Below are 16,348 nucleotides of genomic sequence, written 5' to 3'. Positions count from 1 at the left end.
ATCATTTTATCATAATAATTTTATATTATCATTTTTTCTATAATAAAAAAATTAATAAATAATATTTATTTTAATTTTTTTATACATATACATCCAATGTACTACATACAACTAAATATATATATCTATATATCTATACCTTTATATTAAGGGAGAGACACCAATTGGTCTCCATGTTTTTTTTTTTTAATTATTCTCCGTTTCTTTTTCTCTCGCAACTTTCATGTTTCTTCTTCCCCACTTTTTCTTTAAATAACTACTCACAACCTCTATCTCTTCAATATTATATGTTTATTTAACTAAAATATATTTTAGGTAATTTTTAAATCTATAAAAAAAATAATATAATTTAAAAAAAATTAGTTTTAAATATTTTATAAAAATTATGCACATACATTAAATGTAACGTACTTACTAGTTATATATAGTTGAAAAGCACCCTATGGATCTCTTCAATTACTAGTATGTTTAATTTTTTATTTTTTTAAGATTGAATATTTATTTTTAACTATTCCACCCATAATTTTTCATAACTACCTTCTGGTAGCTTTTTCTTCTCATTTATTTTTATCTTATGTATATATATTATCTTATATACATTTTAGGTAATTTTAAGTCTATATAAAGTAAATAAAATTATTTCAAAAAATATTTTATTTTAGAAATATTTTATAAAAATTATGCACGTATATAGAAGTGCGATACTTACGAGTACTATATATAATTGAAGAGGACCCTATTTTGTCTTTAATTTATTAGTACGTTAATTTGTTACGCTTTTTCTTAAATTATTATTTTTAACTTTTTCGCTGATCAATGATTTTTCATAACTACCTTTTGATATATTTTAAAAAATATTTTTATTTTAAATATTTATAAAAATTATACACATACATAGAATCTGTCACTTATTAATATATATTGCTGTAAAAGTGCATATAAAATAATTTAATATGGACAGCAGAATACCAATATAGTGAATAAAGTTGAATTACAAGTGAACTTTATCATCAGATGTATCTTTGTACTACGGATAAATAAAATTAATTTATTTTATTGAATTAGTTATTTTAATTTTATTTTATTTTATTAAATAAATATAATAAAAAATTAAAATTATGCATGTTTTATTTCTATAAGAAATTATTTTATTCTTGTTTTATTTAATTGTATTAGATAAATATGATAAAAATTTTGAGTTCCTCGTTGATCTTGCACGAATTCAGCGATCCCGAGGTGCGATCTCGTCACGATTACTAACTTCTCCAAGATCAGATTTTGGATTCTTGAGAATGAAACAAGAACGATGAGCTCGTCGGGCACGTCCCTGACAACGACCCTTCGACACTCAAGTTAGGTTGATCGAGAGAAAAGTATGCGATCACAAAGTTCGATCTCAAAGAACGTAGAACAGTTACCTCTAATCATGGCGTACGGGTCTATTTATAGAGCACAGCTGGATACTGTTGATTGGGCCACGTGGCCTTATCCTGCTGACCAGCGTCCATGATCGGACGGCTTTTGTTGTTCGAATCTTCGAAGGCAGGCGGATCCGAGTCGGGTCTTTTCGACCCATCTGACAAAAAAAACGCAAACCCCTGCTTAAATGACGATAATACTTTTAATGAAGGATATTTTTAGCATTTCACATCATATTTCATTTAGACACCCATCACTCGTATTATTAAATTGCATGATGACACTGATCATAATGTACAAATGAGTCAGATAATCATCAAAGCTACGGGGCCAGCTATTAAATTAGTCACGTGAAGATGTGGGATTCTGAAAGGAGCTCTTCCGTGCATCTGAGATTGAGTGCTATTACCGACGCACCGTTTGCAGTTTAAGGTTTGTCCATACGGTTGAAGCAAACAAAAAGCAGCAGCAGCGAAGACATGATTGACTAGTATCATATGATGCATGGGCACGTATAAGGCTATATGAATACGATACGGATACGACTATATAAGAATTTTTTAAAGATTAAAATACGATACTGATACGATTATTAATGATATATTTTTAGATAAATTATATTGATCTTTTTTTAAGAGTTGGCATAGTTACGACTATCCTCTTGTTATTTAAAAAATTATCAATACCCCTCTAATCTTAACGGTCGTCTAACAATTAGCTCAATTCTTTTAGTTTCCATTCATTGTTTTATGATAAACTGATCAAAATGCCCTTGGACTAAGAATTATAATTTTATTTACTTTTTAAATTTTTTTTTATTTTTTTATGGACTAAGTGGACAATTTTTTATAAAATTTTAGAATTTTTCATCCATACCATTCAATGTTTTTATTAAAAGAAATACAGTAAGGACAAAGTCGACAATTTCATACCTCCATCCAAGGATTACATAATTTTATTAAACGTCAGGGGGTATTTATAATTTGCAAACAACGAGGAAATATTCGTAATTATGCCAAACATCAAGGAATGTCGTTGTAATTTAGCATATTTTTTTATTATATATATTCTCAATTTCTCATAAAATTAAACTATGCAATATAGAAAATATCAATATAAAATATAAAATAAATATATCTTGCATCTAAATTCTTAATCAAGCATGGCTTCGAAAATGTATATAACCAGTTTATTTTAAAACGTATGCAGTTGAAAAGTTTCTAATAGATCCAAATTAGTTAAATCATCAAGATCATCTCCAAATTTTATAGTAATTTTATCCCAAAAGGAGCGAATTAATTCTTTTTCTTTCTTACTAAGCCTAAAACACTTTTTTTTTTTTCCGAAAAAGACAGTTTAAAACTATTTAAGATTATAAAAAAGTCCTAAGCGTGACTGATGTGGCGTGTCCGACATTATATCCTTTTTTTTTTCTATTTTATATTTTCAAACAACAAATGCCGTATTTGAAACATTTTCAAATAATATTAGTATCTGACATATATTCGATACTATATCAAATAATTTTTTAAAATATACATACATTATAGCTAGTATAGTCCTAGAAGCAATGAATTCATTCATTAAGTATTTCATATCAAGTTTGTTTTATATATGTATATCATTTACTCTTTAACTTATTTATATGACATATGATATATATGCCAAACTTCACTTTTGGTCCCATTAGATAGGGTTATTATCATTTTTTGTTTCGAGTTTTATGGGCTTAATACTTATGGTCCCAAAACCTTAAATTTTTAACATCGTTGGTCCTATTTCGTTAAGTTTTGACGGAAACATTTGACACATGCCGTTAGTCAACGGTCAAGGTCTAAAAAAAAATCCCTTCAGACGTTTATTCAGCTTCTTGGAGGGAAAAAAATGGCGCCAACAAGTACTTTTTACCTATTTATATATGTAAATAACTCACAGCACTTCTAGCATGTTTACACAATATTTTTATCTTTTCTTCATCACTTTAGCTTGATAGCAATAGGCCAAAAGATGTCAAAAACATCTTAAAATGCTTTCAATATTGAATGCTATTTTCACAAAGAATGCTATACTTTTAAATTCCTATAATCGCATAATTATTGACCTCTCTTTATTATTATTTTAATTTTTACTATATATACTCATCCTTTTTAATGGTCAAAATTTCATATTTTGATTTAAATTTATATTCTAGTAACAAATCAAGTCCCATTTCCGTCAAAATTTAACAGAATAAGACTAACGATGTTAAAAATTTAAGATTTTGGAATCAAAAGTGTTTAACCCGTAAAGCTTGGGACTAAAATTGATAATGACCCTATCTAATGGGATCAAAAATAAAATTTTACCCAATATTTATATATATGGACACTAATATATTTGCACATTTATAACACCGCTCTATTGCGGTAGCGCGAATTCACGAATTGAGGGCGAGATTTTAAATATGTGGGAATTTATTTTATGTAGTTAGAGATTTAAAAAAAAAAATTCAATCTAAACTTGATAAAGTTGCACTATAAGGTTGAGGTACTCATGCTTTAGACAATTTAGTGGTTCTTAATTCTTCTCTTTTAAGGGTTTTATTTTTTTTTTATTTGAGAGATATTACAAAATTATATTTAGCAAACATTAAGTTTATCAATAAGGAATATGAGACTTTTGAAATAATTTAATTTAGGGATGCTATTCATAACGGTACCTATAAAACTATAAGGAGTTTGATTAAATAAATTCTTATAAGTCAATTTATGAAAATTTTAGAATGTCTAATTATTTTAGAAGAAAACATAAAGAAGATTTGAATTTCATATTAAATAAAATATGAAAAAAAACTGATGGAAAATGAAAGAAGATTATTTAATATTTTACTCAAAGTTTATGATATTTTTCATATATTAATTATATATTATATGTATAATAGGCCACGAGGATAAAGTAGAGGGTTCAGTTGCTCCTTCTACTAATACAATCGTTTTAAGATTTAAGGTAAGTATAATTAATTAGATATATATATATATATATATATATGGATATGCCTATTTGTTGCAAACTTGGCTGGTATTTATAAGATGTTTTATTTGGATTATGTTATTATTTTGTAAAGTTGTTATGTATTTATTTGTGATTATATATGTACAGTGTAATTTGATGAATGATTCTATTTTATTATATTTGATTGTTGAATGGAGTTGGACAATAAAAATTATCCATAGGGATATCATTAATTTGAGATAAAGAGACGGCATACTCAATGGTTTACGATAATGTGATATGAAAAAGATGAATATTATGACACGTAGAATATCGGGGTATTCATGATAGCGGATAATATCATGTGCAGATAGCTACACACTGGGGTGGTGTGAGAATATCATATTTGTTGTCATGTCCTATTCTGGTATTGCTATATTATAGGATGGTGTGTGTATATTACATTCGAGGGGGTGTCCTATTTTATAGATGATATGACACTGATTGAGATTATAATATCCGACAAAACTGTTGACTGATATGAACAATAATTGTAGATATATTGTACTGCAAATTGATGTATTATTGTGATATTGATTACTATGTAACTTTATGATGGTTGTATATCGAAATTTATTAGTTTATATCTGGCATGAAATTTGTCTTACGTGTGTATGTATGTACGTAAATATAGGTTAACTAATTATACTCATTAAGTAGGCAGTCTCATTTTTTACTACATACTTTCTAGGAGATAGATCATAGTGATTAGCCAAATTGAATCTTCAGCCATGCCCCTACTCTTATTAGAAGGGTTATCCGTGACATCTAATGCAAATAGTTCTAGCTATGTGACTATGGCATACATTAGTATTTACCTGAGTTTGCTTTCCAAATTTTATAACAACTGCAAACTTTGGTATTTTCCTTTTGGGTTGTGTACATGAACACGTCAATGGAATAGTAAACATAAACTTGACTATTATCATTACTTAACATATATATATATATTATTGATAAAAATAGAATTTATCTTATTTAATTTAAATAAAAAAGTGGTCCATTTAGTTATAAAGCACCTATCATATGGAGAGAATAATATTCAAATTGTATATGAACTTATCTTTGAATCTCAAATTTTAAAATAATTAACAAAAAAACAAAAGAAAAAAGAATTATGTAGATAAAAGAAAGGAGAACTTTTGAGGTTATCATTTATTGAACAATTAATCATAAATGATTTACAAATTAGTTAATCGTGACTTAAATAAACTCTAGGAATTAAAGGCAATTTTAGTCCCCTAACTTCAAGTAATTCTCATTTTAGTCCCGTGACTTACTAAGGTTCCATTTTAGTCCTCTATAATTTAAAAAAAGCTCAATTTTGCTACACGTTTTTATTTTTACGTCGCTGCCACGTCATCACCACGTGAGCTGTTTAGTGACTTTTTTCGGTGACTGAGGCAAATTTTCGACCAAATATGTATTAAAATTGAGTTTTTTTAAATTATAAAGGACTAAAATGAAACCTGAATAATTTACGGGATTAAAATGAGAATTGCCTCAAGTTAGAGAACTAAAGTTGCCTTTAATCCAAAAACTCAGAGTTGGTCACCAATAATGACTTATATATGTGAGTGTGATTTTCTACTTTAAATATTATTATTCGACGAAGAAAACCAAAAAAAATAGTAATAAAATAATTTTTATTTTACTTTGACTTTTAATTATTATTTTTTTTTAAAAAAAACCCTTAAAAGAGAAGGGATTAAGACCCACTAAATTGTCTAAAGAATTGAGTACCTCAATCATAGAACGCTACTTTACCAAAGTTTAAATCGATATATTATTTTTTAAAGGAAAAAAAATGCAAATAAACCCTTTGATATTGTAAATAAATAAATTACCCCTTTATGAAAAAATAAATAGTGATCTACCTTTTTATATATTATAAAATACAATAATTTATCCCCCTAATTTTTAAAATGAAGCAATTTACCTCCCTGTATAAAGAGGTAAATTACTTTATTTTAAAAAATATAAAAACTAAATTGTTATATTTTTTATAAGAGGATAATATACTCATTTTCAATATTAAAAAAGAATAAATTTTTATTCAATCTCTCTATATATATATATAAAAGAGAAAACTGAGATGAAATACTTAATGAATCACTTTATTGGTTATAGGACAATATTAGTCAATGATGTCGTTGCTGCTGTCTTTTCTTGTTTGCTTCATCAGATCCGACAAACCTTGACCTGCAAACAGCGAGTGTGTAGCAGTGCTAGAATTTCAGATCCACAAAGAAGCTGCTGTCCTTTGTATAAAACTCTCATATCTTCACGTGACTGATTTAAGAGCTGGGCCATAGGACTCAATTATAAAATGTACCATGATTGTGATGATTGTCTGATCCTATTTCTTATAGTATGGTTAATATATTTATTATGTTTTATATCTATACATAAAAATAATTTTTATAATAAATAAATTAAATTTTTATATCGATTTTATTTAATTATAATTAATAATAATTATTTATTACAACATTAATCTTTCGCTAATAAAATCCAAGGCAACAGGATATTTCTTTCCGGTGTTTGTTACCATGATACCTTATCATCGTTTCTGAGATGCAAGTTTCTCCACGTGGCTAGAATCTAGCAATGCAATAGAATATAAAACGTGGGTTGGGAAATAGAGAACCTCGTCCAAAAATGCTGACAGCTACATGCAACTCTCCTCCAGCAAACAATGTCAATAATACACCAAAGTTCCTCATCGACAGATCCTCATTCACCTTCCCATTGAAGAAACCCTCATCAATGGCTTTCTCTCAGAAAAAGGAAACCCAAAATGGCAGTGTGAATGACTACAAGAAAGGCATTAAGCATCTCCTCGACACTGCACCGGAGATCAACAAACTGCCATCTGAGTTTGTACTGCCATTAGATACGAGTCCATTGTCCGCCACCCGTACAGACATCCCTGTAATTGACTTGAGTGGACTTTGCGGACCTCCCGACACAAGAATTTCCACTGTCAAGGCCATCAGTGATGCTTGCGCTCTCTGGGGATTCTTTAGGGTTTGTTCTCATTATATATGCTTCATTATGCATTTTTAACGGGTGAATAGCAATTTACCCCTTATGATATTGAAAATGAGCACATTACCCCCTATGAAAAATGTATAACAATTTACCCCTCTGTACTTTCTAAAATGATGCAATTTACCTCCTTATACAGGTAGGTAAATTGCTTCATTTTAAAAATCATAGAGGGATAAAAATTGTTGTATTTTAAAAAATACAGGAAGGTAAATTACTATTTATTTTTTCATAAGGAGATAATTTGCTCATTTTGTGATATCACAAGTTATAACCACTGAATTTTCATGGGATATAATACAATCCTCGCCGGTGAAAATTTTAATGGGCAAAAACTCCATGAAAGAAAAAGAAAAGGGCCAAATTTATCCCTCAGCCACATTCGCTTAGAATGCTGCTCATGTTGGGTTTTTGACCTGTATAATTTTCATTTTGACCCCATTTAAAATATAATTATAAATAAAGTAATTTATTTTATATTTAAAATATAAATTATTTTATTTTAAAAAATATAAAGAAATAAATTACTATTTTAAATATGATAAAGTAATTTATTTTATATTTAAAAAATAATTTATTTTAAATATAAAATAAATTGCTTCATGAATTGTTGTATTTTAAAAAATAAATGAAGTAAATTGCTAATTTTTTATAAGATAATAATTTATACATTTATAGTATTATTAGAATTACTTGCATTTTTTTCTAAATTTTGAATTTGGCCTCGGCTTTCAATCAAAGGGTTCCAACACTGTCGCAAACTTAGTTAAATTTTTTAAAAAAAATATTTTTTTAATCGAGTCGTGATTTTTAATGGTTATAATATTTAAAAAATATATATATTAATATAATTTTTTTTATTTTTTATAATAAAAAAATAATTAACCCAAATATTTTGCCCATTTATGATTTCGCCAGGGAGTGAAATGATATCAGCCCGAGTTTCTTGTAGCCAAAATTAATAGACAAAATTCAATATGTCATCATGTGTTATTCGGGAATGGCAAAGCGTATCTATGAACCATTAGATCTTAGGCCATGGGGTGGGCAACACATGCCCTCTCTATGATATTTCTTAATTTTTACCAAGAAAAATAATTTTTTATGCCTATAATTATGAACTATTAAATCTTGCTTCATTTATATATATATATATATATATGTATATGTGTGCACCGTTGAGATTTAATAAAACAAATCAATGGTTTATATCGTTTCTGATTTAGACAAACAGTTCATATCAATGTACAAAATCAGTAACTCATATCTATTTGAGTCAGATCAATGTCTAAGATTTATACAAATTATATAAATTTTAAAAATACAAAATGATCATTTTTATAATAAAATATTAATTGTACAAATATACACAGAATAATACATACAGTACTAATAAAAAATAAGAAAAAAATTAATTGAGGCTACTGATTTGAGAGCGGTTGTCAAGGGACCAACCATTTGGACGAGGGAAAGGGAAGAAAGGCGGCTCAGGTGGGGAAGAGAAAATGGGGGTGGGGGGTTTCGTTAGTGGGGGAGGGGGAGGGGAAGTGGAAGGGTCCGACGGCACAGGAGGGAGGGGAAAAGGGGCAACCGAGCAAGCGGTGGTGGCACAAAATACAGTGCAAGGGGGGAGCGACGTGGGGAGAGGTTGTTAGAATAGGTGTCTAGAAAGTCAATTGGACTGGTGTGCTTCCACTAAACCACTCAAGCTGATCTGCTTCATACAGAGGGTGGAGCGGGGGAAGGAAAAAAGGGCTCCGATGATTGGGTTAGGGGGAGGGTGTGACGATAAAGGAGAAGGGGGCCAGCCAGCAATGGCGGGGAAAGGGCAGCAGTTTGGGGGTTTCTATTCATATATATATTATGTCTCTAAAAGTATTATATATATTTATGAAAATAAATCTTATAATTTTTTTTATAATTTATATAGATTTGCGAAGATAAAATATCAACCATAAATTAGTCAAATTTTATATGAACCACCATTTGTGTTAGATTAGATCCCCAGAAGACAAAAAAAGGGAAAAAAAAAAAAAGAAAAAGAAATCGTGTGTGCTTTACACCACTCGTATGGGGAGTACTCTCCTTATTTTTAAAAAACTCAAGGAGGTAAATTATGATTTTTTTTTAAAAGAGGATGTTTTTGCTATTTTCAAGTAACACAGGAGGGCAGTGCAATTTGCCCGAAAATTAATTGGTATTGCTTGTTTTGAATTGATAGATTGTGAATCATGGGGTTGAGAAGTCGCTGATGGAAGAAATGGTAAAAGTTGCAGAAGAGTTCTTTGATCTGAATTTAGCAGAGAAAATGAAATATGCTTCGGATGATGTGATGAGCCCCATGAGATATGGGACAAGTTTGAACACATCAAAGAGTCATGCGCTTCACTGGAGGGACTACTTCAGGCACTATGGTTATCCTTTCGAAGATAACTTGGACCTCTGGCCTGTCAACCCACCTACATACAGGTCACACATCTTCACATCCTCCTCATTTATATATATTTTGATCACAATATTTGAGCTTATCTTCCTAAAACTCAATGTAAATTAATTATTGATAAATGTATTTTTTAATCAATTCTTAACCATTATCGACAAGTGTATTTCTAATCATTTTCGAGAAATGTATTTTTAAATCAATTCATTGCTTAAAAGTTGTTCTTGTTACTACTTTAATATTTTCTATGTGGATCTATTTCATAGTAACAACTGCAAATTCTCTAAACTTATTTCATTTTTTAAGAATTTCTTCTATAGGAATAAGCTGCATATCAATCACATTACCAGTAAATTCGATAAGAATAAGAAACTCACATGAACTTACTTTGTAGATTATGTGATTCTTCCTTTGGTTTAGTTCATTTTGGTTGAAGACTCTACTGGTTGCTCCAATTCTAGATCTATCATATGGAGTGAGACTTAACCCATGATTCTTTCTATAGTTTTATTTAACGCTATCATCATTGAAAAGAATCCTGACAATTTTAGAGGTTTGAAGCCTATCACCTTTGCAGTAATTATTCTGATGCGGTTGAAAAACCATTCAAATCACTCTTTATTTCTTCCTCTTAGATGATTTCATCTTAGTAAAGATCCTCAAATCGGTAGATTGGTGGCAAATCACCATAGTAAACTACATATAGGATGTCAACCATCGCTTCAAATATTCATAATTTACATGTTTTTTCAAGATAATCTGTTGATATGTGTCATTTGCTCTGTATGTCCAATAATTAAAATTTTTTAAACTTTCATTAGCTCTGGTATGGGGCCATTTGAAGTTTCTTCTTGTACGGGCTCTTCCAGTAGATCTCTCTTCTGACTGTCTAGATCCTTAAGATGAAACACTTGTTAATTGTATGATCTAACCTTCGATTTGGACCACCATGATCTTCTTCATAAAGAGGATCATGGAACTCATGGAGTATGAATCACTGCTCTTCTTTTTTCTCTTTCTTTGCTTGCTTGATTCTCCTATAATGGTTGGAAAATCATTATTATCACAACAGAGAGGGGTTATTTTAATCTTATCTCTTAGTTTTTTATGTTTTTTTGGATAGATACTTGAAATACCAATCTTTTTTATCTATCTTTCAGGAAAAATACCAAACTTACAGGACCAATTTTTTCATTTTAATTTCACTCGAATGACACTTTTTGGAAATTGAATTATGAAAAATTATTATTTTAGTCCTATAAGTACGGGGTGATGGCAATTTTAATCCTTTACAAATCTATTCTGGCAATTTTGGTCCTTTAAATCTACTTTAACAATTTTATCCTGTAATTTTAATTATTGCAAACATTAAGGACAAAAATAACTAAAAAATTTTTCCAATGGCTGGAAAATGCACCCACTAGAGGATGTTTGGCTAAGCTTATAAGCTCTTCAAAATATTTTATAAGATATTTAGGAGCTTATATGTTTTAAATAATTATTTCGCTATTTTTTAAAAAAAATTATAAAATCTCAAAATAAAATATTGAATTTTATAAGCTCTTTAAAAAAAATAATTAGTTTTCTTAATTTTTTTATAACATCTTATACGTTATAAAATTATCCGCGTTCATATACTCACACACACATTTCTCATATACGCACACACACATTTCCACATGTACACACTCTCCTCTCTCTCTCTCTCTCTCTCTCTCTCTCTCTCACACACACACACTCTATCTCTCTCTTTCTAAGATGTAAAGAACTTTTTTTGCTATTTATCTTTTTTAATATTAAAAAATACCTATTTTTTTAAATAAATTATTATAGTTAATTAAAAATAAGATTAATATTGATATTATATTTACTGAAAAATAAAAATTCAAGATATTATAAATTATACGACTATAAATAATCACATCATTAACAAAGAAAATATCAATTATATATTTATATTAATATTCGACTAATATAAATAACATATATATATTATTTTTATTCAATGTTTAGATAATAATCTTTATTTTTTTTATTATTGTAAAACGATTATGTATTAAATTTTATTTAATTAGATTAATTTGTACTATTTATAAAAGTATTTTAAAAATATTAAAAAAACAAAATACGTCAAAATGGTATCATGTTATCTTAGCCATTTTATAAGGTTGAAAATCTTAATTTATCCAAATACATTTTAAAGTAAAATCCAATATTTTATATACTTTTAAAATATTTTATAAAATATAGAAACTTATAAGATATTTTAAAAAAATGTAGCCGAACACCGTCGTAGTATAGATTAGGGTCCTTTGATATAGCATAATATATTTAATGAGAAATGAAAAGAATATATTTAATTTTTCCAAAATCAACTTTACAGTAAGAAATAAAGTGAAAAGTGAGTCCCTACAAATATTGTACATTATCTATATTATTATAAAAATATACATCGTATCAATTTATAAATATTTAAGTTTATAATTTAATTTATATTTTTTAAATAAAAATTTATAAGAATTTTAACCTTAAATACTTTTTAATAACTTCATAATTATTATTTCTTTTTCTCTCAACCCACTATTCAATATTTCTTTTTTATCACGAACTTCTTTTTTTTCCACATTTTCTTACACCGTCATTATTTATTTTATTTTATATCAAAGTTTTTTTTATATGTTCGTAAAAATTCTGACAATAATTTCTAGTTCAATAAAACGCACCAATCGCCATTTGAAATCCGATTGGCCAATCCTGATACGACACGCGCCTTCAGTGCGTTCCAAAGTTCTTGGAGAGAGGTCTTGGGTTAAACAGGCTTTGCCAAACCCTGTATTTGGGCCCTCGCTAGGTCTGTAGCTTGAGTTAGGCCTGAGCTAGGCTTGGGCTCGCATAAAAATTTACATTAATTATAATGTTCAGAATTAATGATATTTTATTATTTGAACTATGATCATTTTTATATTTTGATATATAAATTTTTGGTGTGTGTCAACTTGCTATTTCAATTTTACGAAATTTTACACTTTGTCATTTATAACTGTTTTTCGATCAATTTTTTTGTCAAATACAATCACAGGCACTGCACATATAATATTTAAGGGTTATATGATGGAAAATTTTTCACATATGCACAGCATGTGATATTTTTTCTATAAAAAAATTAAAAGAAAAATTCTCATATATAACAAAGTACAAATTACACATAGTTGAGATAGTAAATTGACACATACAAAAAATTAGATACCAAAATATAAAAATAAGAATAATTGGAATGCCAAAATATAATTCACCGTAATCTTTAGAAACAAGGATTTTTATATGGTTTTTTTTTTTTCCTTTCTATTTGAATGTTATAAGTCATATTACTCCGAGCGCAACACGTGGCAAAATGGCTAATAAACCAAAATACAAACACGTCGTGGGTAGAGTAGGATGAGTTGTTTTAAAATTTGAGATAATTATAAATATTTTTTGTTATTTAAAAAATTATCAATAATTTTTAATGTTTAATAGAATTATGTATTTTCTGAATGGATGTTTGAAATCGTCAATTTAGTATTACTGATTTTTTTCTTTTTTCCAAAAAATTCAAAAACAATGAAAAATAATTATAATTATGTCAAGTTTGGATTAAAATGTTGATGTAAGGAAGGAAAAATTATATATATATTTAATTTTGCCGCCCATTTAACATTTCTATGTATTTTTTTACTTATAAAGGGATAAATACAATATATATATAGAGTGCGGTTAACATCATTACAATTTTTTCCTTCACAAGTACAAAATAATTACATTAAAATGTTAAATGGTGGGTAAAACTTAAAATATATGATACCTTTCTTTTTTTAATTTCAACATTCTTTGTCCAAATCCCATAAAAAAGGGGATCAGGTGTAAATAATGAATTTTGTAGAGGGTGTTGATGCAATTTCAAATTTTTTTAGAGAAAATATAATTTTGCATTTTCGAGGGGGTTTGAGTGCAATTAACCCTTATATTTTTGGTTTGGTATTCTTGTCAATTATAGTACTAACAAAAAGAGTTCTATATATCTATTGTCTGAACTTAGCTATTACTTTACTCTCATTTAGAAAGCCATTTTGAGCTACACCTTTGAACATCTTTATCATGAAAATACGATGTTGAGTGTTGGAATTGAGAACATACGATGAGAAGGCTGCTTGATTACCATCAAACAGAAACGAAATTTTGATACTCCTGCTGACATGTTTCTGTTGTAAAGAAATGTGGCTAGGGAGTATTTGGAGCAGGTCTGGAAATTGGCAATGAAGTTAGCAAGTGCAATATCAGAAGGTTTAGGACTTGATGATGGGTACGTAGAGAAGTTTGTGGGCGAGGGTTTTCAGATTCTTGCAGCTAATTACTACCCACCATGCCCTGAGCCAGACAAGACATTGGGATTGGCTGCTCACTCTGACCATGGTGCACTCACAATTTTGATGGAAAATGGTGTTGAAGGCTTGCAAGTCAACCACAATGGCACCTGGATTGCTCTTCAACATGTTCCTGGCACTTTTATTGTAAACCTTGGAGATTGTTTGGAGGTTAGTGTGTGCATGCCCCTCTCTCTCTCTCTCTCTCTCTCTCTCTCTCTCTCTCTCTTTCTCTCTCATTTTTCCTTTGAATGAATCCACACAAACCATTACATTGAATAGTACTTTTTAGGAGTAGGGGAAAATTATTCATTTAATCTTTCAAATTTGTCTGCTATTAATTTTAGTCATTTAAGTTTACACGTTTTAGTTTCAGCCCTGTAACTTTCATAAATGTGTAATTTTGGCCCGCTGACCCAATTTCGAACAATTTTACCCCTGCACAGCTTTTTAAAGAGGAAATTTAGTCCATCTCCATTCATTTTGCATCTCATAACTAATGCTCACATAGAAGGTATGAATTTATGGAAACTTAATTTTGTTTCAAAAGCATGTTTGGTCTTTTAAAAGCATTAGGATGGACAATTAAGTTTTATCATCAAAAGGGCAAAAGAGTCCCGAATTAGGCTCAACGACAGAATCTACACAAAATTGATAGATAAAGAAGTAAATCTAATATTGTCAAAGTTAAAGGACCAAAAGAAATTCGAATCAAAGTTACAGGATGGAAATTTTTTTTTTTCCTTAGGAGTAATTATACTTAGATCCCTTCTACAACGGAAAAAATGCAAGCAACCCCCTTGTGATATTATAAATAAGCAAATTACTATCTTATGAAAAAACAAATAGTGATTTACCTTCCTGTATTTTTTAAAATACAACAATTTACATCCCTGCGCTTTTTAAAATAAAATAATTTATCTCCCTATATAAAGAAGTAAATTGCTTCATTTTAAAAAGTACAGGGGGGTAAGCTGCTATATTTTTTTCATAGGGGAGTAATGTGCTCATTTCCAATATCACGGGGGGATAAATTACTATTCACCCCTTCTAAAACTATGAAATTATACTTTAATAAGTAAGAATATGAATGTCGTTTCATAACGACGAACAAACACTCAGAAGATTCACATTTTTATATATAATATAGATAGAAACGTGTACACAAAAATGAATAGTGACTCTAATACTGCACAATTTGGTGTGAACCACTATAGATATTAAGCAATGGGAAGTACAAAAGCGCGGAGCATCGAGCAACAGTGAATGCCCAAAAGACAAGAATCTCAATAGCTGTGGGACATGGACCTGCTTTATCAAGTACGATTGCGCCCGCGACACCACTGCTTGATCAAACACAAGGAGCGCACTTCCAGCCCATTGTGTATAAGGACTATATAAAGCTACAACAGAGCAGCACCATACGAGGGAAAAGTGCATTGCTGGCTGTAAGGAAAAACGAGTGAGTCCAACACCGTAATTATGTAATTATTATGTACAAAAAGAAGGCCATAAGACCTTCATGAGTACGACTTTTAATTGTTTGGGTCGGTGTGGATGTTGCATTTTCTTATACTAGAACGTATCACGTGCGTTGCACGTAGAGAAATATATGTTTGGAGATGAATATATCATTTATTAGATAAAAAAAATGAGTTCATGGTATTATTATATTTTTATCGTTGAAACATATTTATGATTATATTTTCAATTTGTTTTTAAAACCTGATGAGGGGAAGTCGGAAAAAGACAGATGTACCCTCCAGAGGAGGGGCAAGAATAACCTATAACATAGGAGGGATTTGACTGAGTATTAACTTCCTAAGTTATTAGATACTTAATGGCATAGTTAATGCCCCTAATACCGGACTTTGAGCGCATTATGTATAATCGTGGGAGCAGATATGAAGATCGTGGAGAGACACGTCAGCCTGTTGGTGTGTTCAGTATAAGAGGAAGAAAATCTCAGAGGAGAAGGTAATTTGGGCAATCTTGATAGTTCTTGGCA

At 29.2% G+C, this 16,348-nt stretch overlaps 1 protein-coding gene across 1 annotated transcript; it reads left to right on the top strand.

The window, feature by feature from the left end:
* Nucleotides 1-7,090: 7,090 nt before the first annotated feature.
* Nucleotides 7,091-16,013, top strand: LOC105178535 (fe(II)/2-oxoglutarate-dependent dioxygenase 4). Its single transcript, XM_011102026.2, has 4 exons — nt 7,091-7,479; nt 9,722-9,969; nt 14,190-14,511; nt 15,558-16,013. The coding sequence occupies exons 1-4, from the start codon at nt 7,111-7,113 to the stop codon at nt 15,804-15,806; spliced, it is 1,188 nt and encodes a 395-aa protein (XP_011100328.1). The 5' UTR covers nt 7,091-7,110; the 3' UTR covers nt 15,807-16,013.
* The last annotated feature ends 335 nt before the right edge of the window (nt 16,014-16,348 follow it).

This window comes from Sesamum indicum, linkage group LG12, assembly GCF_026168435.1.
Source record: "Sesamum indicum cultivar Baizhima isolate 11 linkage group LG12, ASM2616843v1, whole genome shotgun sequence".
Classification (NCBI taxonomy): Eukaryota; Viridiplantae; Streptophyta; class Magnoliopsida; order Lamiales; family Pedaliaceae; genus Sesamum; species Sesamum indicum.
The sequence above is the reverse complement of the archived record's forward strand: the minus strand, read 5'-3'. Positions and strand labels throughout refer to the sequence as shown.

What these genes read in the sequence shown, in the direction of transcription:
- LOC105178535 (XM_011102026.2), top strand. Translation starts at nt 7,111, where the DNA reads ATGCTGACAGCTACATGCAACTCTCCTCCAGCAAACAATGTCAATAAT. An exon ending in CTCTCTGGGGATTCTTTAGG is followed by an intron (nt 7,480 to 9,721) that starts GTTTGTTCTCAT and finishes TTGAATTGATAG; the next exon opens with ATTGTGAATCATGGGGTTGA. An exon ending in ACCTTGGAGATTGTTTGGAG is followed by an intron (nt 14,512 to 15,557) that starts GTTAGTGTGTGC and finishes GAACCACTATAG; the next exon opens with ATATTAAGCAATGGGAAGTA.